A 26,818-nucleotide genomic window follows, 5' to 3' on the forward strand; every position below is an offset into this window, starting at 1 on the left:
TTATAACATAAGCTTTTCCCACACTATTGTATCTTTTTATAAACATTATTTTTAATGGCTACATTACATTACAATCCAATGAATCCAATGAATGTACTATGGTTTATTTAACCATAGGATTGACTATTTGGTCTGTTTGTAGTCTTCTGCTATTATAAGTGACATCGCAAAGAAGTCTTTATGTGTAGAAATTTTTTCCGATATTTAATATTCTTTCCTTGGGATAGATTCCCAGAAGTGGAATGACTGGATAACGGGGTTTAAATGGGGTTTAAACTTTTGATTCATGTTCCTAGATTGCTGTCCCGGAGGGTTATACTGGTTTTCTTGTTCACTTTTTGATATTGAGGAAGGAACAGTTTGTGTAACTTTGTACCTGTCCGGGCAGCCAGAGAGCAAGTAAAGAATCCCAGAGCAAAGGAGGACTTGGAACTGGGCTTCTCTTTTGGGGAGTCGGGGCTTTTTTCAAATGGACATGGTCCAGCCTTCATCAGCTTCCAGCTTTGAATTTCCATTCTATCTCTCATCCAGAATACATGTGGATGAAAAAGTGCTCAACATCGCTCGGCATCAGGGAAATCCAAATCAAAACCTCAATGAGATACCACCTCACACCCGTCAGAATGGCTAAAATTAACAAGTCAGGGAACGACAGATGTTGGCGGGGATGTGGAGAAAGGGGAACCCTCCTACACTGTTGGTGGGAATGCAAGCTGGTGCAACCCCTCTGGAAAACAGTATGGAGGTTCCTCAAACAGTTGAAATTAGAGCTACCATTCGATCCAGCAATTGCACTACTGGGTATTTACCCCAAAGATACAAATGTAGGGACCCGAAGGGGTACGTGCACCCCAATGTTTATAGCAGCAATGTCCACAATAGCCAAACTGTGGAAAGAGCCAAGATGTCCATCGACAGATGAATGGATAAAGAAGATGTGGTATATCTACACAATGGAATATTATGCAGCCATCAAAAGGAATGAGATCTTGCCATTTGCAACGACGTGGATGGAACTGGAGGGTGTTATGCTGAGTGAAATAAGTCAATCAGAGAAAGACATGTATCATATGACCTCACTGATATGAGGAATTCTTAATCTCAGGAACAAACTGAGGGTTGCTGGAGTGGTCGGGGGTGGGAAGGATGGGGTGGCTGGGTGATAGACATTGGGGAAGATATGTGCTGCGGTGAGCGCTGTGAATTGTGTAAGACTGTTGAATCACAGATCTGTACTTCTGAAACAAATAACGCAACATATTTAAAAAAAAGAAAAGAAAGAAAAAGAAGATAGCAGGAGAGGAAGAATGAAGGGGAGTAAGTCAGAGGAGGAGACGAACCATGAGAGATGATGGACTCTGAAAAACAAACTGAGGTTTCTAGAGGGGAGGAGGGTAGGGGGATGGGTTAGCCTGGTGATGGGTATTAAAGAGGGCACATTCTGCATGGAGCACTGGGTGTTATGAACAAACAATGAATCATGGAACACTACACCAAAACAAATTATGTAATATATGGTGATTAACATAACAATAAAAAAATTTAAAAAAAAAGAATACATGTGGAGCAGGGACCATTACTCCTTCACTTATCCTGTATGGGGATTTGAAAAACCTCATAATAGAGAGTGTTCTTGTTCTTGTCTGTAATGCTTGCAGGTCCCTATAGGTAAACATGTGACCAAGATGGTGCCAACTCCATGGTCAGTGATCAGACCAGGAAGTCTAGAGGGAAAGATATGATATGTAAATTTAAGCCTCCAGTTTTGAAGTTTGGGCCCTGGTACTACTTTAAAGACAAAGAATCTACCACTTACTGGAATCTAATATTTAATATTCTAAAAATGATTCAGTTCCAACTTCCAAATGAGTTTAAATTTTAAAAATAAATACAGACTTTCTCTCTGGAGCTGTGGTTTTCAAGGGTAGCAAGACTCATTAAGAAACTTTACTTGAGCGATGCCTTGGTCGGAGGCTCTAAATAAACATCCAGATTGTTGCTTTCGGCCCTCATTCCCTACAGATACACCAAAGTAGATTTGTAGTCCTTTTGTCATTAAGATAAGACATTTGATTTGCCTCCTTAGCCTCCACCCAAATTCATTTCACAGGACAGACTGATTTTCAGGTACCACAAATACTCAGTTAGGCTGAGTTTTCTTTGACTGCTGGAGAAACCGTAGGCCATGTCTGAGTCACACACATTTTACTGCGTCTCCCCTGGCGTGAGATTCATAGACACATTGGTGTCTTCCCAGAATGCAGTGGACTTACTGTCCTGAGTCCAGAATTTCAGTTGGCACATGGTGACACCAAAAATCAGTTGGAGGTGCATTTTGATTGGCTCTGGCAATCTCAGCCCAGCCAGGTTCCCTCTGCGAGGTCCCCTATCCCTTCATGAATGGCCACAGAAGCTTTCACTCTCGGCTCTGCGTTCTAATTGCCCCTCTTGCATGGACTGTGCCAAAGCAATGCTTCGAAATATTCGTCCATATCAGTTGGCTTTTCTTGCTGCAGTTTCTGTTCTTTTTTATTGTAGGATCTGGAGACTCACCGCTAGAAGACGATGAAGTCGGGTATTCACACGCTAGATATAAAGGTGAACGCTTTGCTTGTGTGCTAATGAGGGACCTGCTGGTGCCAGGAGGCCTTTCTTTTTTGCCCTGCAAAGCAGACTATAATAAAGTGACCAGACAACCACCACATTAAAGTGCGAATTTACCTGTCCAGAAAAAAAAAATACTGAAAATTGAATAAGCTTATGCTCCCGTTTAAAAAAAAAAAAAAATGAAGAGAAAAAGAAAAAGCATTTGGAATTTTCTAAGTGCTGTCCTTCAGCACCCCAGTGGTCATTTTATTCTCCTAAGTTTCTTTACTGTCCTTACCTCTGCAAAGCCAAGCTCTAGCTGATGAAAGTGAAAATCAAGCCATGAATTCTGCCTGATTCATGCATTACAGCCAAAATGGTCCAGAGTAAACCACCCAAAGTCAAATCTGGACCCCCGTGCTGCTAATGTACTGAGATGAATAGGGAATGAGAAAACTTGATTTTCATAAGCTCATTTCATTGTGCTCTTTCTGAGTCCAGCTTGGCTCCCAAAATGATTAAGTGTGTTGCCCACTGAAACTTTAATCTCATGATAAAGAACTCCATCTCTACACATTTCCAGCCATCCACCCCCCCACCAGGTATAAAAAGCCTAATCAAGAAACTTCTGTGCAGGCTCAGGTAAGTATGTCCACAAATATTTCTACTGGTGAGTCATTTCTCTGAAGCTTAGGGAACCCTGGGAAAAAAGAAGGTAAATAGAGGTGATTTCTCTCTGAATCCTGGTTCCTTTTGCAGTGGAAGAGTAATTTGAAGAAAAATTGGTTAATAAAGTTCTGTTGTGGCACCTTAGCCAGGAAATTTGCCCACAATCTAGCAAGAGGATACTGCCCTGCTCTGCTGTGATATGTCTAAGCTGTGGGAGAATCAGGGTAGTACTGGTCAGCCTTTGGTTGCAGAGAGTCCTTCACTTGTTTTCCACAGAAGTGAACAGTCTAATATAATGACTAGTTCCTATGTCCAGGTGTATTTCCCACCACAGTTCACATTTTCTTATGATTCGTGAATGCAAATACTCATTTCTATATACAACCTCTATATTAAGTGCCTCAGGAATTAACCAGTCAAGCAAAGGAGAAGCTTGTTAATTAGATGTTTGGGGTAAGGAGGTATTCTGATTCCTCACACTTCTTAATTAATTGAGGATTTTAAGAAAAGATTTTTATTTATTTACTTGAGAGAGAGAGAGAGAAAGCATGAGCAGGGAGGAGGGGCATAGGGAGAAGGAGAAGCAGACTCCCTGCTGAGTAGGGAGCCTGATGTGGGGCTTGATCCTGGGACCCCAGGATCATGACCTGAGCTGTAGCAGACACTTAACCAACTGAGCCACCCAGGTGCCCTAATTGAGGGTTTAAAAATTTTTTTTTCTTTGAGTTCCTTGTTGAAAAATCTTCCTAAAACACATGCGTGCACATATGGCCCTTCACCTGTACAGTAGAAGTTGTCTGGTGCCTTTGGCTCATTGTTCCTAGTGTTCGTCCTCACCTCACAGCATTGCAGGCGTGGGAGGTAGACCAGATGGCTAAAATAAGTGCCTGTCCTAGAGCTTTAAGAATAAATCTGTCTTAGGAAATTGTTTTTATTGTCAGTTTTTTAAGTTGTTTTTTTCGTTTTGTTTTGGGTGTATGTGTGTTTTTGTTTTTGTTTTGTTTTGTTTTTAGTAATCTTTACACCCAACCAGGGGCTCAAACTCACACCCTGAGATCAGAAGTCACACACTCTGCTGACTGAGCAAGCCAGGCGCCCCAGTTTTTGTTTTTGTTTTTGTTTTTGTTTTAAGTTTTAATACTTTAAACACAAACCATTGTTAACAGGGGGTTTAGCTCTAGCTCCTCAGGCTCCTGCACAGTGTCTGGCACAGAGCACGTACTCAATAAGTGTTCTTGAGTTTTAGAAAAGAAGAAAGTGAAATGTAATCAACATTTATTGTGGCCCCAGAATGTGGCAAGCATCACTTGTTGATTCTCTTGCATGGAACGCCATCATATGGTCACACTAACTGAGGGAAGGAGGAAGGCATGTGGAGATATATTGTTATTCTTCATGCACAGATGAAGGAACCACAGATTAGAGAGGGTAGGTGACTTGCCCAGAGTCACACAGCTAGCCAACATTGCATTGAGGTCTGAAATCCAGATGTTTTAACTCAACGTCCAGAGTTTGCTAGTGGTTCCTCACTAGCCTGCTATAAGACAGTGTCTATCCCAGGAACTCCAGTTAACTGAGATGCTTACCACTTTGGCCTAGGGGGCTGACAAACCTTTCCTGAATAATCAAGTTAGATTTCTCCCGAAATAAACCCTGTCTTAATGGAAGCCACATAAGAGCTTTCTTCCGCTAAACCTCTGTGTTAAACGTTTTGCTTATTCACTTCAACTCATGGTGCTTTGGTGCACTTCCAATTCAAGTCACTCACTAGCATTTTAATTACTGTTACAGAAGGGCTGTTAAACCGTCAAAATATCTTCCATAGATTTCTCTTGGAAAGTAATCCAAAAGGAATTCCTTTTGCGAGTAAATGAAAACAAGATTTTTTCCCCACATGTTGACAATGGCACAGCTTTTAGCTGTGCAGTCAGCACTTCTGGGAGGATTTGAGGACTCGGAATAGGGGACAAAATCTAATTGCATCGAAAATATTATATCGAAATGGATGAATCTGTGATATATGTATACCTAGGTCATTGTCTACTGGACCTGCCAGCCTTAAATATTTGTCCTGGGTACATTTGTGGAAAAGCCAACCATAACACGTGTGCTAAAGTGAAGGTGTGCTGCTTCCTATTAGCTTCTTTGAAAATCCTGTCCCTCCTGAAAAAAAGGCCAGAAGCTGGAGGATATGAGCGTTTTCAACATTTGAGTGAAGGACAGGCCGAGAATTGGACACTCTTCCCAGGTTTACATCAGTGGAGTTGTGATCAGGACACAGAATGCACAAAGGATTTGCCTTCGGCTGGAAGGGTTACAAGAGACTACTCAGTTGTCAGTCAGAAGAGGGAGGAAGGAGGCAGGCATGGGTAGGGGGTCGGAAAGGAGTAAGGTAGAGTTTGAATCCTACAACTTTAAAGCTAGATGACACTTTGAAAAGAACTTAATCCACTCCTGTCATTTCTAGACAAGGAATCTGATTCCCTGAAAGATTTAGTGAATTGTCCAGGGTTGCTAGGAGATGATAGAGTTGTACCAGATGCCCCCCAGGGCTTTTGCCTCTGCCTGGTGTTGCATGCGCCATACTCCACTAGCTCAGTACGGTTTCCTCCTCTCTCTCTCTGCCCCCCATGTTCACTCTTCCCTCACCACCCTTTCCTCCACCCCCAGTGGGGGCTTTACTTTCTCTCTCTGGAGAGAGAGGAAGTAAGGGGGACCCAGTCAGCAAGAGGAGGAGGCTGGAGATGGGGAACACAGAAGCCTTGCAGTCTAGAAGGAGAAAAGGACACACAGGGAAAGTAAGAGGGAATGAGGCAGTGGGGAAGTTAAGGAGGAGGGGTGGGGAAGGTGATAAAGAGGTAAAATGACAGGTGACTTTTAAGATTTTTTTTAATACCATGGAAGTCCTCTGATGAACTATAAAAATTGCTTCTCTGAGAACCAAAACAACAGATGTATATTGGAGTTTCCTTGTAGGTGATCTTTCCTATTACAGTTGAAAAAGAAAGGTGGGGGGGAATGTGTGTGAGAGAAATATACCTCACTTCTAGTAGTCACAGAGGCCAGTAGGTTCCATATCTCAGTTTTGTTTGAGTAGTAGGCATCTGTGGATTTTTCCAGAATTTATCTTAAGATCTTTTGATGATAGAAGAAATATCCACAGCTTGGCATGCTAAGCAAACACACCCCAAGGGCTTCTCATTTACCCGTGATGTTGAGATCTCCTAGTTTCCTGGCTTACCTGGAGCCATCACCAAAGAAAGAAGCAGGGTATTTAAAACTGGTTCAAGAATTCTTTTATACTTAGAAGGAAATAATGGAGACGTGTATGCTGTTTTGTGCTTTACTTCAGGCTCCAGATTGTTCTCACGTACAACCGTTAGCACAGACAGGGTATGTAAAGTCCAGAGGAACGAAACTTTGTTCAAGGAGGGTCTGTAGACCTGGGGCAAGCTCCCGCAAGTCTGTGTCCACAGGGTTGAACTTTGTCAGCTCGAGGCCAAGCCCGCAGGACCTGCCTTACACCCTGAAAGGCCAGGGAATGCGTGCTTGAGTCCTGACTTAGGACCCACGCACGTGGCAGCAGTCTGCAAACACATTACAGGATCAAAGTGTTAGCCAAAGGAGTTGTGAAAGCACAAAAGTAAAAAAGCAGTCTGTGCACAAGTCCTGGACATGACCTGGTCTTCATGGCTGAGAAGCAGTCAGAAACACCCTCAGAAAATTTCTTGGACAGTCAGACGAGGTTCCTCCTCCTTGGCCACATGATGGCGCACGCACCCCGCTCATGGACGGCTCAGGTGCCCGAGCGGCGTGAAGAGCCAGGCAGCCAGGGGAAGGGGGCCCCTGTGCGCGGCACTGAGAACCACTGGCAGGCTTGAGGGAGCTTGGCACTGGTCCCCATCGATTGTGCAGTGGTCACTGTGGCAACTTGCCCCCTGGGGAGTTAGCCTTGCCCTAACAACGTTAGGGCTTTCAGCGAGCACCTTGCAAAGGCACTGGGGAGAGGTTCCGATTTATCAGTGTGATCCTAGCAGTGCTCTGGGCAACTACTAGACCAAGATCAAAACACCCTGGAATTTTGCCATTTGGGAACTTTGCCACGTTATCTAAGTGGGGCATAACTGGGGACATCTGAAAAGGGGGTTGCTTCCCTATGGGGAGCAAGTGGTTTTGTGATTTTAAGCCAAAATTATATCCCTTGGCAAAAATCTGGACATGGCAGCTTCATTCACATGAACTAAAATAGTAGTATGAGTTTTTACAGAGAATATGCGTGCAGATTTGGAAAAACTCTAACCGGTTATTGAGTCCCCTGCCACTACGTGCGGATGGTTAGGGTTAGGGTTCACAATGATATCAGTTGCCCTTTGAAGAATTCTGTTACCTCCTTCAGGGAAATACCAAAAGGAACAAGCATTTATTGAATAAGTGCTATGTGCTGGGCACTGTGCTAGGTGCTTGATATGCATTAGTGGGGTTTTTTTGTCCTTAATAAGAGCCCCTGTGGGTGTAGATACATACTCACATCGACTCAGATATCGACTCAGAGAGGTTAAGTAACTTGCCCAAGATCACAAGTTAATAACGGAGGAAACCCGGATCCATAGTCAGATACGTCTGACACCTAGTCCTGTGATCATAACCTCCCCACCCAGAGACACCTTAAAGACTCCTTTTTTTTTTTAAAGATTTTATTTATTTATTAGAGGGAGAGAGAGAGAGAGAGAGAGAAAACACAAGTGTGGGGAGGGGCAGAGGGAGAGGGGGAGGCAGACTCCTCGCTAAGCAGGGAGCCCAACCCGGGGCTTGATCCCAGGACCCTGGGATCATGACCTGAGCCAAAGGCAGACGCTTAACCCGACTGAGCCACCCAGGCGCCCCCACCTTAAAGACTCCTTCAAAGGTTCCAAAATCTGGAGTGCAGCCAGCCAGGGACTTGGGAGAATGAGGAGACACATTTTTCTAAAGATGTCCGTTCCTATCTCTCCCCTCCTTTGTTTCTGCTACCCGCAGACACCCCATGGTGCTCCCCCATCAAGGTGAAGTATGGGGATGTGTACTGCAGGGCCCCTCAAGGAGGATACTACAAAACAGCCCTGGGGACCAGGTGCGACATTCGCTGCCGGAAGGGCTATGAGCTGCACGGCTCTTCCCAGCTCGTCTGCCAGTCAAACAAGCGGTGGTCTGACAAGGTCATCTGCAAGCGTGAGTAGGGCAGCCGTGGTGGGGCCTCGGGGCCAATCAGGGCCAAAGTTCTTGTGCTCTGAGATTAGGGCTTTTTTTTTTTTTTTTTTTTTTTTTAACTGAACGTTACCTGGTCCCTGATGAGAAAAACTCCCCCTGGTGGGCAGATGCCAGTGGGTTTGTAAGATGTGGTTGGAAGAGTGATGACACAGACCTGACGGTGTGATCTGCAGTTTGGGGAAAGGGGGGCGAGAACAGAGGTCTGTTCAGCGAACAGGTTGTGATTGTTCCGTACGTGCTAGCCCCGGGAAAGGTGCTGGGGATCTAGAAACAAGAGACACACAGGCTCTGCCGTCAAGGGTCCTGGAGTAGCAGCAGAGAGTGGGGCAGAGGTGCACATCGTGCCAGAGGCACCAGGAGAGGGAGAAGTCACCGACTCCTGTTCCTAGAGACAGCCTAGAAATGTTCTCCCAAGGTGTGGAGCTTCGGGAGGCAGGGCAAGTCACTGCAGAATGCTCTCCCGGGGAAGCAACTGTGTGTCAGGGAGAAAGAGGTCAGGGACTGACTTTTAGCTTGAGGAAAAGTCACCTCTCATTTGGGCCCCTGCAAGAGGGCATTGTTGAAGCACCTGTGAGATGGCATTGTTATTGCAAACAGCCCCCCATTTATTGAGCACCTGTTGTATGCCAGGCATGTGCCCTGTGTCCAGTTTTTGCCACAAGGCTATTGATAGGGGTGCCGCTACTTTATCTTTGGGGAAACTCAGGCCCCGCACTGCAGCCATGTGACCCAGCCCGTGCTGACAATGCACCACGGTGACTGGACCCTTTTGGTGCTTTACCCGGATATTCCTGGATGCCCTTTTCCCAATTCTGGGTGTCCATCCCCCAGCTTCTGACTTGCCCCTTGGATCTTCTTCAGAGGGAGAAGAGGCTCTGCTCCTGTGGAGGACTGTTCTCTTTGTGCGGACAAGGAGAGCATCCCCAGTGGGCCCATAGCTGCCCAGGACTGACCGGTAGAGGATTAGGGAAGCCTAACTTCCTTGCCTGGAGGCAGGCCAAACGCTGGTGCCCTTCTGCTCCAGAGCTCCCCTGCGGGGGCAGGCTGAAGCCCACCTTACCTGGCTTCCTTCCCTCCCCTGCCCTACCATCTCCACCCCTCACTGGTCTCCCTTGGGAGCCCTTTCTAACTAAATCACTTGCACACAAATCCACATCTCAGGGTCTGCTTCTGAGGAGCCCAGCCTAAAACGGCGGCTCAGCTGGGATGCCAAGCCAAGCGGGTCTCACAGGAAGCAGTGGGCCCCTTCTGTGTGGCATGCTGCCACCGCTTTGTTTCTCTCATTCTGTCCGTTATCTTTCAATTGACTTGGCACTCGCTGTGTTTTCAGCGTTTCTGGACTCTGAAAGTCTGCGGACAAAAACTAAGAAGTGCTGAGTATCCGGTTTTCTCTTTTTCAGAAAAGCGATGTCCCACCCTGGCCATGCCGGCGAATGGAGGGTTTAAGTGCGTCGATGGTGCCTACTTTAACTCCCGGTGTGAGTACTACTGCTCTCCAGGGTACACGTTGAAAGGGGAGCGCACGGTCACGTGTATGGACAACAAGGCCTGGAGTGGCCGCCCGGCCTCCTGTGTCGGTAAGAAAATACCTGTCTTCACGGGGCACATACTTTGGGAGGAGCAGGGTGTGTGTGTGCAGTGGATTTTAAAGGAAGCATCAACAGCCTGGATGTAAAGCATAAGCACCCAGCTTTGCTTTCAGAAGCTCTCTTCATCCCTACTTCTCTGGCTTTTAGCCTGGACCTAACGTGAGTCTATATCCTGGAGCTGACCTCACAGCCGATGGCTTTTGTCGGACTTTTGTCTCTTCCAAAAGTCCGGTTTGCTACTGAGGCCACTGCAGACTAGCAGAGTTATTGCTTCCGTCCAGGGATCTGCCCTGTGGCACTGAGCAGAGTCATTGACATTTGCGGGACCACCCCGCAGAGAACGTCTATGTGCCTTTCAGCTGACAGATGAGTTCATTTGTTGTCAGTTGTGATGGTCAGCCAGCCAGCGCTCGGTGTGTAAACAGGGATTTGGAAATGTTAACCTGACTCTGGGTCTGTTGAGCATTGGTTCTTTAGGTGTGGTCCTGGGAGCCCAGAGCAGCACTTGAGAACTCTTTAGAAATACAAATTCTTGGCCTCACTCCAGATCTGGGGGATCAGAGGCTCTGGGGTGGGGCCCAGTGCTTTTGCTTTAAGGAGCACCCCCACCCCCACCCCCGGGGCATTCTGAAAGTGCTTAAAGAGAGCAACTGATGGAAGACAGTACTCCTCAAACTTTAAGGTGCATGGAATCACCTGGAAACGGTGAAAATGCAGATTCAGCAGGTCTGGGGTGGGGTCTAGCAATTGGCGTTTCCTCAGACCCTCCAGGTGATTCTGATGCTCTCAAGTTTGAGAACCTGCCTTAGAATATCAAATTTGGGAAGAACTTTAATACCTTCATTCTCAAAACTGTGCCCTTGGACCAGCAGCATTAGCACCAGCAGGAAGCTTATTAGAAATGTAGCATGTTGTGACACATCCCAAACCTGGCAGATCAAAATCTACATTTTAATAGGCTCCCCGGGGGATTTCTGTGCCCTTTAAACACTGAGGCAGACTGCTCTAGGACAGTGGTTTTCAACTCTGGCTTCTATTTAAATCTGAATCACTGGGGCCCTGGTATTTTTCCAAAGCTCCCTCCAAGTGGTTGAGAACCACCATCCCAGAGGATCGTTTACTCATAAACTCTTAGAGCTGCCAGGACCCACCCTTCCAGAACATTCTAGGCCCTTCCCCTAGTCTACAGATGAGGCCTGAGAGGTCACCTGACTTATTCAAGGTTGCATAGAACCAAGCCTGTGTCTCCAGGCTCTCAGGCCCAAAGTCCCTGAATCCAGAGACAGCTCTGGCACTGACTAAGCTAAGGCAACTGGCCATAGGAGCCTGGCTCCTATACTGTTGGTATCTGCCCATCCTCCAGAGAACTGGTCAGCTCAGTCTGCTGATGTGCTTTACCCCAAGGACTCCTTCCTGACTGCTCACTGTCTGGGGCATATGCTTCGGGAGTGAGACTGAAATTGGATGCTACCCTCTGGGGGCAGAAGTACAACAGCAACTCCTCTGGCCTCAGTCCCAGGGGTGTCTTCGTGATGGCACCACTGTCCACGGTCCTCCCTGGCAGCCGTTCTCACTCTGCAGTTACGGGGGGACTGAGCTCTAGCCAAGGGACCTTGCCCAGGGTGTGATAGAAACCCCTCTACATCCGGGCCACAGCCTGGACCACACCTTGTACCCATTTGACGAGAGCAACAGGTTCAAGTAAACTCAGATCACGGACTCAGATTTATTTGAGGCTTCTCTTTTTCTAGGACTTAGGTAGGAGTTTGTATTGGTCAGTAATTGGGAAAACAGACACCACGCTAGGTACTTCAAACAGAGGAGAATTTACTACAGAGAATGGGTTAAAAAAAAAAAATCTAGAAAGAGCCAGAGGAACAGAAGAGGAAAAACACTATTACCCGAGATTAGTTACAGCAGAAAGCCATGCCAGCCGAGGGCTGGGGGAGCAGACGTTTGCTGCTGTCTCGGGAGCCCAGGAAGCCCTCTCTGAAGCTCCCACCAGAAGCGGAACGGCCTCTCCCTTCTTCCCGCCTCCCGTTCCCAGGACGGTGCCTCCAGTCGGCAAACCTGCCCGGCACCCAGCTGGCAGGAGGAGTCTGGGAAATAGAATTTTGAGACTTCCAGCGCAGGCAGTAACGGGGAGATTCTAGAAACCCGGAGCTGCTTCAGCAGCTTTCTCTCTGAGGCTTTAGACCTCTGCCCCCAGCTCACCATCGTTCTCGGTGAGAAGAGGGTGGCATGGTCCTGGTCACGCGGCGCTGAGGGCGTGCACCTCTAGGAGAGCAGGACCTACGGCCGGAGGTTCGGGTCAGGAGGGCCCATCACAGCTGTCGCTTTCAGTGTCTCGCCCTGGGACTTGGTATGTGCAAGCCAGATCCTCAGAACCACCATGCGGATGTGCTCATCTCTCTTCCCTCACGCGGCAAAGGGCCGAGGTGGATGGAAGGAGAGGAGAGGCTTGAAAATCTTCCTGCTAGGCAAGCATCGGCGCCGCGTTCTCTCGGGATCACCGTTCAGGTGTCCAGATCGTGTGCAGCCATGGGAAGAACATGCCGGCCGTTCTCGAAAAGCAACAGGCATGGCTTAAGCTGGACCAGATGGGGCTGGAACCTTCCCAGAGGGAGAGAGAAAGAACTAAGAAACGAACCCCAATTGCAGGAGATTTATTGTAGGGTTTGCCAAGGCAAGGCTCAGCCATCCTGCGGAGGCGGGAAGGGATCTTGTGCCTACGGTGAGGTGGGAGTGGCAAAGAGGGGACTCGTGAGCCACAGGAGAGCATAGAGCTCCCAGGGAAGGGAGACACACGGACAAAGCAAGCAGGCAATTCTTTTCTTTGATTTTGGTGACAGATAAGCTGGAATGTGTCCCCAGTGAATGTGACTCCAGGGACGTCCTTGACTCTTTCGGCTTTAAACGGATTACATGAGTTTAATCACTTTGTGTGTTGGCAAGGCTAGGGGGTCCTTGAGCATAACCCAGAGCCTCAGACTATTTTAGATGCTGACACATGGTGGCTGAGTACTTCCCAGATTGCCACACAACTTCTAGCCGTGCATCTTGGCCAGAGCTTTGCTGAGTGCTGAGAAAATCGTCCCAGCTCTCCTCCAGACCTGGAGGGGAGAGAGAACCCTGGGCTCGCTCTTGACTCTGACGTGGTCAGTCCTGTGGTCTGGCTAATTCGAAGGTGCCATGAGTTAAAATTAATTCTCTTCTGCAGACCACACGCTGGCGGTGGATTCAAACCCATGGTTATTTCCGAAACATATAGCAAGAAGTCAGTGCCAGGGAAGAATCGCACTGCAATTGCAGGAGGGTAAACTATTTAAAGAGCCACAACTGCCTTTGACATATAAAACAAGAAAACCTTGGAATGAAACAGCTGTTGTTTTTAGGGGATGTTTTTTCTTTCTTTCCATTTGTAGTTGTTTTGGCTTGCACTGGCAGTTAGATAGAACAGTGGACAGTTAGAATTACAAGTCCTCATCTAGAGACCAGATTTTGAGTTGACACATGATTTTTCCTTTAGACCAACCCTATGTCCTGGGCCAAAAGAGGAAGAGAGGGGCGCCCGGGTGGCTCAGGCTGCCTTCAGCTCAGGTCAGGATCCCAGGGTCCTGGGCTCGAGCCCCGCATCGGGCTCCCTGCTCAGCGGGAAGCCTGCTTCTCCCTCTGCCACTCCCCCTGCTCGTGTTCCCTCTCTCGCTGTGTCTCTCTCTGTCAAATAAATAAATAAAATCTTTTAAAAAAAAAAAAGAGGAAGAGAAGAACATTAAAGAAAGTTTAAAAACCCCAGATAATGAGAACCCAGCGGATATCTTGACATGCAAAGAGCCTCATTTAGCTGTTTTAACAAAGGACAACGTACAAACCAGCTTGGATTTTGGAATTGCTGTCCGCTAGTTTTGTGTTGTCTGCAGAGCAGAATAGATTGAGAGAGTCAGCACAAACGAGATTCTGGAATAAAAAATTCTCTGAGATTGCAGATACGCATGCACATTGATGGAATGCTCTTCTGGCTCTCAACTTTCTGACAGCTGGGCTGACCAACAGGGAGGTTTGCTGGGCTGCCCTGGCTTATTTCCAGAGATTCAGCTGAAGATAGAAACATTATGGGGCTAAGAATAAACGTATCAGTGCATCGTTGTTGATCTTAAATTATGCTAAATATTTCCTGGGTTGACAAATACACATCCTTTAAACTTTCAGGAAGCCAGTGTCAGCTTTGAAACAACTGGATCGATTGAGATAGTGGTGGACTTTCTCCCCTGGCCTGATTTGTTAGTGCAAAGCAAACAGGTAAACTTCTGGTGGCCATCTCTAATATACACATACCACCAGCCGCTTTTAAGTTGGGCATTTTTCTGGTGAAGACGGTGACTTTTCACTGTGGAAGTCATTGCTTCCACTCTTACCTCTTTCGTTCATTGGGGAAAATCTTCTAATACCTTCCATGATACCAAAGAATCAGAACCACTTCCCAGAGACATCCACAAAGATTGTATTCTAGCTGGGGGAAGCGAACAGTTGGGCAAGTTTTCAGTGTCCGGGTTTCTTCTGCCTCACTCACTCTCTTCCCCATAAAGTAGCTACTTTCTCCCTCTGTCACCAACCTCAAACTATTGTATATCTGTATCAGTAATCTATTGCTGCATAACAGACAACCCAAAATGTAGTGACTCCAAACGACCATGTTATTTTGGTCCTGGTTGTTTGGGTTGGGAATTTGGGCAGGGCTTGGTGGAGACAGCTCATCTCTGTTCCACATGGTAATGGCTGCGATGACTGATTGGGGCCAGAGGATCCAAGATGGCTTCACTCACACATCTGGAACCTCAGTTGGCTATGCTGGCTGGGGTTTGGCCGAGTCTCTCTCTCTCTCTCTCTCTCTCTCTCTCTCTCTCTCTCTCTCTGTCCCTCCGTCTCTCCCTCTCCCTCCCTCCCTCCCTCCCTCCCTTCATAATTTCTTATCCTCCTCACATGGCCTCTCCAGTCAGATAATTGGACTTCCTTAGATGGCAGCTGGCTCCCAAGATAGCAAAAGTCAAAGGTGCCAGACTCTTTAAGGGCCCAGACTGGGGACTGGCATAGTGTTACTCCCTTTATGTTCTGTTAGTCAAAGTGAGGCACAAGGCTGGCACAGATTCAAAGGGAAGGAAATCGACTCTACTCTTGGTAGGAGGTGCTGCATGTATATAAGGGGATTATGAGTAGCTATCTTTGTGGGAAATGCACCATAGTATTTTTTGTTCAAAATCAGTGCTTGGGAGTCATTAATGAAATACACCTTGGAAGATGCCATACAAGATGTTATATATACAGGAGCAGTTTGAAAAAACTGGTGTGATTGCTTATATACCAGTTCAGGTACTATTAACAAGGCCAAAATCATAATGCTTCAAGTGAGACAGAAGTTCTCTTCTTACGTACATGTTTGTGCTTAAGCAGCCCTGGGCAGTGTCCTATGCCCCAGCTCCTTCTCACTTGCTGTTCCTCGGTCGAAGATGGCTGCTCTCGCTTCCCGACACATCCACATTCAAACCCGGGTAGAGGAGGGAGGAAAAAGACAAGGGTATGCTCCTCCCACCCTTTTTAACAGCACAGCCCAGAAGGTTGCCTGCGTGACTTTTCCTCACAGCCCATTGGTCGAACCCATCACGTGGCCACGCCTAACTTCAAGGGCAGCTGGGAAATGTAGTCTTTGTTCTGGAAGGCCAAAGGCCTGGGCAAACTTCTCTTGCTACAAAAGAAGGGGGATCAGAGAGTGGGGGAACAACCACCAGTCCCTGCCACATTGACTGTACAGAGTGAGAGCAAGTTGGTGTGAAAGGTCAGGGATGGAAGAAGTGAGAGAAGCAGCAGGTAGAAAGCCCGTTTGCACGGGGTATGTAGGAAGTCAGGAAATGGGCACTGAATGGAGTCTGCGTGTTGAGGAGCGGGGGCAGCCCTTGACTGGGGGTAAGAATATCATCTTGCTTTAGAATGAAGCAGAGAGAGGACACCCCACCCCGCCCAGGTCGGGCAGTCCCAGATCCGACTAACTGGCATGTTCTAAAGCACCTGTGAATCACACGTCTAGCAGTCATCTTCAAACACAGATCTCCAGTGGAAAACACTATTTGAGGAAACATTTTACCATGCAGTTAATTTATAGCCTAGTTTAAAGGTCTTTTTTTTTTTTTTCCTTGTTACCTGTTGGCCAGGATACTATCCTTTTGAACTTCTTTCTTATTTCTACTGCGAACCTGGTGAGACTTTTGAGGATTCCCAAGCTTGTCAGATAAACAGTAGTTGATACAGTGAAATATATTTGTTTCTGTTATATATATATATATATATATATTTTTAAAGATTTTATTTATTTGAGAGAGAGCACGAGTGGGGGGGGCGGAGGGGCAGAGGAAGAGGGAGAAGCAGACTCCCCGCTGAGCATGGAGCCCTACAAGGGGCTGGATCCCAGGACCCTAGGATCATGACCTGAGCTGAAAGCAGATGCTTCACCAACTGAGCCACCCAGGTGACCCTTGTTTCCGATATTTCATATGCAGAGAGGCGACTAGAGCACAGAGGAAGGACACAGTTGGTCAGATGTCTCCCGCGAATGGGCAGAGGCCAGGGTTTCCACACAATAACTGGCTCTGTGGGCATCCTGACTCAACAGGGAATTGCAATTATGTTTCTATAGTAACTTTGTTCAATTCATTCATGGAAATTTATGATCACTTATAAAAAGCAGTGATGGCCATGGCTGTGTAATAATAGGCCTAGGTTTCTGGAACATCTGCTGAAGGGAAGGCCAGCTGGTCTCGTCAGCTGAAAGTGAGGGCAGAATGCTTGAGGGTGCAACAGAATCTGCTCTTTAAGGATTCAGAGCAGAGCTGTAGCAGGTGACCCCAAAAGAGTGTACGTGTTGGAGGAAACTATTAGGTCAGCAGCAGGCAGACACACAGAAGTGTTTGGCTTAGTAAGATAATTAAAAAATATGTGATCATATCTTAAAATCCCAGACCGCAGAGAAATTCCGCAAGAGAGGAAATACTTCCCAGTGTACACATGAGGATGGTAATGACAACACTTAAGTCTGGTGGACAGCAAGGAGAAGTCAATGAAATAATGCAGGCATAGTACTCAGCCTGGGGTGGGCTAGCAGGTTGGTTCAGCAAATATTAGCTATTATTTTTAAAAATATTTTTAAAATATTTTTTTATTAGAGAGAGAGAGAGAGAGCACAAGACAGGGGAAGGTCAGAGGGAGAAGCAGACTCTCTGCTGAGCAGGGAGCCCGATGCGGGACTCGATCCCAGGACTCCAGGATCATGACCTGAGCCGAAGGTAGTCGCTTAACCAACTGAGCCACCCAGGCACCCCTAGCTATTATTTTTAATGATTGATTTTTTTCCTTGTTTCTAGTTTGGAAGAGCACTGATTCTGAAAAACTAGGCCAGTTTTGGCTGATTATTGTTAGCTGGACATAAGCTGGCTTTGGGAAGCTCTGAGAGCCTTCACCCAGACAACCTAATTTGGAGCATGTTTGCTCACAGTGTCAGTACATATGGTCGGATACAGAAAACCCAGCACATCGTTCAGATGTTTAGTTTACATGACGCAGAGACTAGAAGTATCTCTTCACTCGGACAGTGTCGTCCCAAGAAAATGCGAGAACACAGTGTAATTTTTGCATCGAAATCTGTCTCCTGTCTTCATCCCTCCCCTTTTGCTTTAAATTAAAAAAAATAAATAAATATGCTTTCCGTGATGAGCGCGCCAGCTGGAATTGACCAGCAGGGGGCAGGTATGGTATACTCGTCGTCGTGATTAACTCAAAGCTGTGAAACATTCCTCTCAATTATATACATGTATGTCTTCTGTCACCTCTTGAAACAAAAATAAAAGGATTATTTTTTTAAAAAACTCAGCAAATGAAAATAGACACCTCAAATGCATTTAAAAGCACGTTCCATTTCATCAGAACATGGATATACTTTATCAATTTTGAGAGGCATATTGTTGTACATTTTAATACCCCTGAAATTGGGACGCATCTCAAAATGGATTGTAACTTAGATGCCGTAATATATGGTAGCTACTCGATTTGGGATAGTGTATTAAGGTTCGTAAATTCATCGACACGTGACATAGAATACATATGAATGTGGATAGCCGAAGGCAAAACCGTTTAACAAATCATTCATAATTTGTGACCCTAAATAAAATGAGAAGTTATTAGACAAGACGTAGGAGAAAGTATATGAGGACTATACATAGTGCGTTAGTCTCTCAAAGATGTTTGTGATTCGGAATCAAATATTTAATTTTCATTCAGGTTGTAGCATAGCCGCATTTAAACAATTACCAATTGACATGGAAAGCAATACACCTCTAAATGTTGTTAACTTGTTAGGCCATCTTTATTTTTTTTAAGATTATTTATTAGAGAGAGAGAGAGAGTGCACACACGAGTTGGGGGGAGGGGTAGAGGGAGAGGAAGAGGCAGACTCCCTGCTGAGCAGGGAGCCCGATGGGCTTGATCCCAGGACCCTGGGATCATGACCTGAGCTGAAGGCAGACGTTCAACCGACTGAGCCACCCAGGCACTCCTAGGCTGTGTTTAAATACATTCTCTACCTGTTCCGAATCATCAAGTGGAAATTACAAAAGTTTGAAGCCCCCCCCCTTGTGACTTCACTTTAGCTATAACAGAATGAAATCCAACCCAGTGAGGATTGACATCTCATTTATTTCTAGCCCTCATTACCAACCCATCCTTGATACTGAGGGAACAGAAATTCTATTACCAGGTAGAAAAGCTACTCGGGGAAATTCGGGAGGCTTTTGGAGGGCCAGAGCCAAAGCAAAACTGCTGTCCCCAAACACAAAACCATAGGTGTGGTCCCATGGCAGTTGGAGGGCACAGTGGACCCAGACAGACCATTGTTTGTTTTAAGGTTCTGAGCAGTTGGGAATAGACATAGCCAGAGGAGAGAAAGCTTGTTCCAGGAGTAATATAATTCACACTATTGCTGTCTATATGCCCGGCCTTAAATGAATCACTTAAGCTCTCTGAGCCTCAGTATCCGCATCTGTAAAATAGAGCGTTGGGCCATTCCTTGAAACCTCCATCCCATTTACTTTTACCTCACCTGGGGCCGTGCCATCTTCTTCCTTGTGTCCTATTTTATATATGGTGACAATAATCCTCCCCGATAGACCATAACCACTTGAGCAGCACATGATTGTCTTGCCTTCGTGCATCCCCAGATGCAGCAGTTGCAATGATACCTTGGATAAGGCAGCCTCTCAGTAGAGATGTGTTGCCTTGAATTGAATCGAACTAGAAGACAGCTGAGATGCCCCTCTCTGATAATCTCTGATGCTGTCTTTAAAGGAGGAGGGACTCCCTGGGGCTGAATGACTTCTAGCTGGGTGGGCTGCAATGTTGTGAAGTCAGTAAGCAAAGTTTGGAAGCATGGGGAGAAGTTGCCGTAGCTAGTGAATTACCCCAGAAGCCGCCTTGCATGGCCAGGTCTAGCTGTGCGCATAGGAGGTTTCCACCCATCTTCTGAACTCAGCAGGAGAGAAGGGGCAGGATGAATGGAGGGAAGAGAAATACAGCGGGGTGAACAAACCCTTCGAAAATGGGTAGCACCTAGAGCTACGGGCATGTCAGATGCTGGGTGTTGCGCCGCCAGTTGACAAGATATTTCTTGATGATGGCGAAAATCTGGTTATATTTTCAGATATGGAACCTCCTAGAATCAAGTGCCCAAGTGTGAAGGAACGCATTGCTGAACCCAATAAACTGACAGTCCGTGTGTCCTGGGAGACCCCGGAGGGAAGAGACACAGCAGATGGCATCTTAACTGAGTAAGTACAACTTGGCAGTGTGGAGGATGTTGCTTCTTTTATGAGAGACACTTAACTAACCAGAGTGGGGAAGTGTATCTGTACGGGTCCATTTATGCTTTCAGAGCCAGTATGGTGCTCCTTCAACAGTTCCTCATTCAGGCTTTAGTTTTCTCCCTCGTCACCTTCAGCACCTGACCTACTGTGTATTTCACTTCTGTCCTTGTGTCTTGCCTGTCTCCACTATAGCACATTTACTGCCAGACCCCGAATGCCCAGAACCATGCCGAGCACAGAGTTGCGACTCAGTAAATATTTGTCAAACGAAAGAAGGGAAGAAGAGAACATCAGCCGGTTCACTCTGCCATAGAATCACCCCCATTGCATGCCCGGGGGGCTCCTACTGTAGCCCCTAGGCCTTACTAACCCATCACCTACCTCCCTGGGAAGCCTCTGTGTCTCCCAGTTGGAGCCAAAGGCTGCCTCCCTCGTGCTCTGTGAGTATGGTTTAGGGCAGAACTTTCCATCCCTTGTTTTTTTGGCAACCGCTTCTTTTAAAACTTGATTTTTAGTCTATTTTTTTAAACTTGTGACTACATTAGAAGGCACAGTCGGTTAAGTGTTCAACTCTTGGTTTTGGCTCAGGTTTTGATCTCAGGGTCATGGGATCGAGCCCACGTGCTCCGTGCTCAGCGCAGAGTCAGCTAGAGGCTCGCTCTCCCACCACTCCTCCCCCTGCTCTCTCTCCAAAGTAAATAAATAAATCTTTAAACTTGTGACTACATTAAACACTTACAGAAGAAGCTTATTAAAAGAAAGAAAAGGGTTCTTCTGCCTTCTTCCCTACCCCAGCCCCATTCCCCAGGACCAGCTGTGTGAATAGTTTGACATACATCTGGAATGCTTTTTAAAATGGCGTGATTCCCTGTGGGAAAGTTCTGCTACGTGTTGTTCTAATCTAGCACCTGGGCCCGTACCCCTGCAGCGATCTGCTTGGCTTTCATGTTCCCTAGAGGCCACTATTTCATGTCGGCATGTTCACATCTGTGCCTTCAAGTTCATGGCCCTGTCAGACCAACCCACTTGAGTGTGCACCTGCAGACAAAGGTTACCTCTGACTTGCCGCCTCTGAGCTACACAGCGGGGAAACCCTAGTTAGAATCCCGTCGGCCCAGGCTGTGCAAGAGGAAATATTTTAAGCAATTACGGGCAATAAGAGAACATCTTCTACTAGGAAGATGTTGAGTCTTTCACCCCGAGCAAGACATTTTGTTCCTACATCCTGATCATTTCTCCCAGTATGCTAGTTCACTTAAATAATATTACTAGCTGTGTGTGCCTCCCTGTAACTCCTTAAAGGCAAAGTTTTGAGTATTAAGAAAATTATATATTTGCTGTCATATCCACGTGTTACAAACCCCTAAGGAGAAATTTTAGGCAATTGCGATTAAAAAGTAAGTCACAGTTGATATAAACAGGGATTGGGTTTTATTTCTCTTGGAACTTTCAGGCCTAGCACAATGCCTGGCCCCGTCCCAGTTGCTATTGAAATCCTGTATAGTAAACACAAGGTATCGGGTCACCAGATGACTGTGTTTGTCTAGCAAGGATATAGACCTTGGCATTTTTGTGGGTCGCCTGTGTGTTATGGTTAGAAACGTGACCGTTTCAAAGAGCACCTTAGTAGCCTCCAGCCTTCCGTTCCAAGCAGCTGTCTGCTTCTAGACTTCTACAGCCCGAACCAGCAGAGGCTTGGAGCAGGAGGCTGCGGGGAGCACACTCCAGACAGAATGAGGAATTCCAAGAAGGCTGTCTTGTCGCCTTTTCAGCTCTCACTTGGGCTCCTTGCTTCTCCGGCATGTCTCTCGTACAAGCTACTGTTCTATGGTCCCCTTCTGAGAGGGAAGGTTCTAGAGAGCAAGTGCTTCTCCGAGGCAAGTGCTTTCTGGGAGCTCCCTTAGTTACTCCTGATGACTGTTATTTGCAGGTCACAGATGAAACAGAGTCTCCAAGAGGTCAGCAGCCACTCATATTTGAAGCCTGATTCCTCTCAGGGTTATCTGCATTTGAATTGTGCCTCAGTTGATACCTTATAAACACACACCCTGTCCACCTCTGTGGAAGGCTCTCTTCAGTGGTCACAGTGGTAATTTCACATGCTCATTCTTAGCAAATATTCTCATTGTTGCTAAGAACTGTAGAGAGAAGGCAAATTAAGTATCTGTTGGAAAACCAACCCACCAACCTGGCATTCGATCATGCTGTACCTATTGGTGTTCTCATCAGACAGCCAAGAAGAAAGATGCTAGAGTCACCCTAGCCTTGTGATCTTAGGCAAGTTCCATAACCTTCTGGTGCCTCAGTTTCTTCATCTGTGAAATGGAAATAATAATTCCTGTCTCATGGGGTTTTGGGGAGGATTAAATAAACCAGTATGTGTAAAATACCTAGAACCGTGCCTAAAACATGTTTATAACATTTATGTACGTGCAGAGCACTAGTATTGTTATTATTACTACTACTACTACTGCTACTACTGCTACTACTACTACCACCACCACCACCACCACCACCACCACCATTACAACATTAGGATAATCAAGGAATCACAATAAACTTGCTCAGGAAAGATCTCTACACTGGGCCAGATAGAAAAAAACCAGAGACAACTCTAGCACCCCCTGTAGGCCCAAATTGCCAATGACTGCTTGGACTATACTCTCAAATGGTTTTCCTCACAAAAAATTCGCTTATCCTCCCCAAAATGAGGCAGTTTAAAGTTCCCTGTGGAACAAAGGTGGGATGGGAAGAAGACTTGGGGACCTGGGTTCTCAGCCTCTCCCATCCTCTGTTCCACCCTCCAGTGAGAAAAATGGATCCAAACTTCCCAGGAATTGGGGACTTCCATGTTCTGGTCTCAAACTGCCCTTCCAAAGCGGAATAAAGCTCAGGAAATGCTGTTCTTGAAGAAATCTTTGTTCTAGTCACACTGGCCTAATGGCTGCCCCTCAGTGTCTCCACATCCAGTGCAGAGTGCCCATAATGACCGTCTTTGATCATTAGGCCCACAATGACCTAATTGTTGTTAGGCCTTTAATGATCATCTTTGGTGTTCCTGTTTTTTTCTCCCCCCTTGAAGTGTTATTCTAAAAGGCCTCCCCCCAGGCTCGAATTTTCCAGAAGGAGACCACAAGATCCAGTACACAGTCTATGACAGAGCTGAGAACAAGGGCATTTGCAAATTTCGAGTTAAAGTACGAGGTAAGAATACTGCTTATTGGCTTTTTCCTCTCTTTACAAGAGCAAAGGGAAGTCGGCCCTCAAGCAGGAACCCTTTGTGAGTGCCCACTGCCATGGGGATACTTGCCAGCTTTGGATTAGCCTCTGATGATGAGCCGAGGGAAAGGGTGCCATCTTAACACCTGGATTTCACAATACAAATCCGGATGAGGTTCAGTGCTGACAGATTATTTAAGAGGCCTGAGAGAGCAGTAAGCTAGTCTCGCATGAGCCCACAGCGGGGGAATATTATTTTGATAACATTTTCATCCCTGGGCTTGGGTGACCAGCTAAAGCCTGTAAGTCCTTCTATAAAGGAGGTTAAGAACCCCCTAGCTTGGGCCACCAGAAGCCCATGTTGTCGTTGTTCCAGAACCTTTATTCTCCCTGAAAAAAATACCTGGAAGATTTATTTTATGCCTCATGGTTTGGGCAGCTAATGACTAACCCTCTACTCTTTATTCTTCTGGGCTCAACCTCCTCATCTGTAACTCGGGGGACTAAACCGCCTGATCTCAGTGGGCTCATTGGTATGAAAGGTGACCATTCCAAGGCCCACGCACTGGCCGGAGAGTCCTCCCCGCCCCCTCACTCGTTCACAGGCGTGACTGCCAAGCTGCCGCCTTCCCTGGTTACTCCTCTGGCCTTGTGTCCCTGCAGTTCGACGCTGTGGCAAACTCAACGCCCCGGAGAACGGTTACATGAAGTGCTCCAGTGACGGTGATAATTACGGGGCCACCTGTGAGTTCTCCTGCATCGGTGGCTATGAGCTACAGGGCAGCCCTGCCCGAGTCTGTCAGTCCAACCTGGCTTGGTCTGGCACGGAGCCGTCCTGCGCAGGTATGAGTGCAGCCCTCTCTCCAGCCAGCAGCAGAACCTGAAGACCCCTGGGTTGTGGATTCCAGTAGAGGGAGGGAGGGTTTCACTCTATACACTTTGAGAGGTTCAGGGTCAGCCCTCTTCATCGGATGGGTGCAAATGGTCCTCGAATTTCTAGGGCAGCTCCTCTCATCCACCCTCCTCCTTGGCCTCTGCCCATCTTTGCATTTCTCTTTCGTGTCCTCTAAGGAAGAAGCTGGAGGTGGGAACCCAGGGCCCGTGATTCGAGACTTTGTGAATCAGCAGGCTCTGCTCTAGGTACCCTTGTTCTTCCCCTCTACAAATGAAAGGGTCTTTTTTTTTTTTTTTTTTTTTGCAAAGCCAGGGCACTACTGCATATGGACAATATAATGCGTGCTTTGCAGCCCTGGCTTGAAAGTCACACAGACCTTGGGCATTCGGGATTTTTCCTCCTAATGTCAAATGAGGAAGATAATACCTTACCTACTACTTGAGTTGTTGTAAGGATTAAATGAGGCTATATCCACTGAACAGTGGGATAGAGCAGTGCCTGGCCCGGGGCAGGTGCTCAGCGCACATCAACTCTTATTACCAAGGTACACAAATTGGGCTGAGTGTAGTGATAATGGTGTGAAATGTGGACTAGTCAGAAAATTCTGGTCATATCTTTTATTTATATACTCCACTTCCCCACCCTCTTTTCGGGGTACTTTCTCATCTTTATGCTTTCTCTTTAACCCCAGCCCTTCAGAGTTGGGCAAGAGAGAGAGAGAGAGAGAGAGAGAGAGAGAGAGAGAGAGAGAGAGACACACACACACACACACACACACACACACACACGTGTAGACCATCAGCTAAATGCCCACGGTTCTTCACTTTCGTACATTAAAGTAGGAAGAACATACCTTTCCTTCCCTCTCTTCCTGAGGCAGGGAAAGTAATGCCAGCCCCCCAAAGATGTTCACATCCTAATCCCTAGAACCCGTGAATGGATTACCTGACATGGCAAAAGGGACTTTGCAGAGGTAATTAAGTTAAGGATTTTGAGATGGGGAGGGTAGCTTGGATTCTCCAGGTGGGCCCAGTGTAATCACAAGGGTCCTTATAAGAGGGAGGCAGAGGGAAGAGAGAGGTGATGTTGTCATGCTGCTGACTTTCAAGATGCAAGAAAGGCCCCACACCAGTAGACGAAGGTGACCTCTAGATGCTGGAAAAGGCAAGGAAACAGATTCTTCCCTAGGGCCTCGGTGGGGGGAGCAACATTTTGACTTCAGCCCAGTGAAACCCATTCGAAACTTCTGACTGCCAGAGGTGTAGGAGAATTTGTGCATGTTAAGCCCCTAAATTTATGGTGATCTGTGAGAGCAGCAAGAGGAAACCAATACACTTCCCCATTCCCCAACCCAGTGCTTCTTGGGACCATCTCCCGAATGAGCCACTTATAACTGGAGCACCTGGGTGGCTCAGTGGGTTCAGTGGCCTGGTATTGATTTCGGCTCAGGTCATGATCTCAGGGCCGTGGGACCGAGCCCCGCCTTGGGCTCTGTGCTCAGCGCGGAGTCTGCCTGAGATTTTCTCTCTCTCCCCCCACCTCTCCCTCTGCCTCTCCCCCGACTTGCACGAGCGTCTGCTCGCTCTCAGAATCTTAAAAAAAACAAAACAGAAAAACAAAAAAAACCACAACTGAAACTTTGTCTCGGGGTTTACTTCTTCCGTGTTCGCGTATGGTCTGCGTGTCCTCCCAGGCTATGTTGAGCCAGAACCAGTAGACGGTTTCTCACCCATCTGGCCCTTTCTAATTCCAGCCATGAATGTCAATGTGGGCGTCAGAACAGCAGCTGCACTTCTGGATCAGTTTTATGAGAAAAGGAGACTCCTCATTGTGTCCACCCCCACAGCCCGGAACCTTCTCTACAGGCTGCAGTTGGGAATGCTGCAGGTGAGTCCTTCCAGCCTGGCCCAGGTTGTGGGGAGACCTCTAACACGAAGGGCCCGGTGATTTCATTAAAGGCGAAGGCCAGATTCAGTGCCTCATCTATTTTCTGGAAACTCCGGGAACTGGCACTTCAGAGATATACCACCGTTCATCTCTGGCTCTGGGGCATAACCTGATTAACATCGACTCCCCAAAGCTAACCCATTTGTTTTCCAACTACTAGGGTTTCTTTGTCTTTACCAGTAAGCCCAGTGGGCCTGCTGCCCAGGCCCAGCCAAAGAGTAGTTGTTTTGTTTGACCTGTCCAGGATACGCCTATGCTGGAGGCCCTCATTCCGTTGTTTGCCCAAGAGGCTGGCTCAGGGGATGAGGGGAGTCCAGGAGCCTTCAGGTCCCAGATTCTGCCCCAGGGAGCTTCCCCCGCCTCCCTAGAGCTCCTCCAAGAGTGATGGCTGTCTTTAAGAACAGTGGTTCTCAAAGTGTGGTCTGTGGACCAGCAGCATCAACATCACCTGGGAGCTTGTTAGAAATGCAATTCTCCCCCATCCCAGACCTACGGGGTCTAATCTACATTTTTTGTTTTTTTTTTTAAAGATTTTATTTATTTATTTGAGAGAGAGAATGAGATAGAGAGAGAGAGAGCACGAGAGGGAAGAGGGTCAGAGGGAGAAGCAGACTCCCTGCTGAGCAGGGAGCCCGATGCGGGACTCGATCCCGGGACTCCAGGATCATGACCTGAGCCGAAGGCAGTCGCTTAACCAACTGAGCCACCCAGGCGCCCATCTAATCTACGTTTTAACAAGACCTCCAGGTGATTCCCGAGCAACTGAA

At 47.0% G+C, this 26,818-nt stretch overlaps 1 protein-coding gene across 2 annotated transcripts in view; it reads left to right on the forward strand.

Moving 5' to 3' along the window:
- The window catches only part of SRPX (sushi repeat containing protein X-linked), a 118,829-nt gene that overhangs the window by 45,687 nt on the left and 46,324 nt on the right, over positions 1-26,818 (forward strand). The window contains exons 2-8 of one of the 2 annotated variants that reach the window (XM_025857630.2): positions 2,539-2,598; positions 8,272-8,463; positions 9,903-10,079; positions 19,828-19,954; positions 23,073-23,194; positions 23,873-24,052; positions 25,858-25,991. In XM_025857630.2, coding sequence (XP_025713415.1) covers positions 2,539-2,598; positions 8,272-8,463; positions 9,903-10,079; positions 19,828-19,954; positions 23,073-23,194; positions 23,873-24,052; positions 25,858-25,991 — 992 coding nt within the window. The remainder of the gene's footprint in view (positions 1-2,538; positions 2,599-8,271; positions 8,464-9,902; positions 10,080-19,827; positions 19,955-23,072; positions 23,195-23,872; positions 24,053-25,857; positions 25,992-26,818) is intronic. The other variant, XM_025857631.2, reaches the window with a different exon arrangement.

This window comes from Callorhinus ursinus, unplaced genomic scaffold (genome assembly GCF_003265705.2).
Source record: "Callorhinus ursinus isolate GAN/ISIS: 27379988/994484 unplaced genomic scaffold, GSC_fseal_2.0 scaffold16, whole genome shotgun sequence".
Taxonomy (NCBI): Eukaryota; Metazoa; Chordata; class Mammalia; order Carnivora; family Otariidae; genus Callorhinus; species Callorhinus ursinus.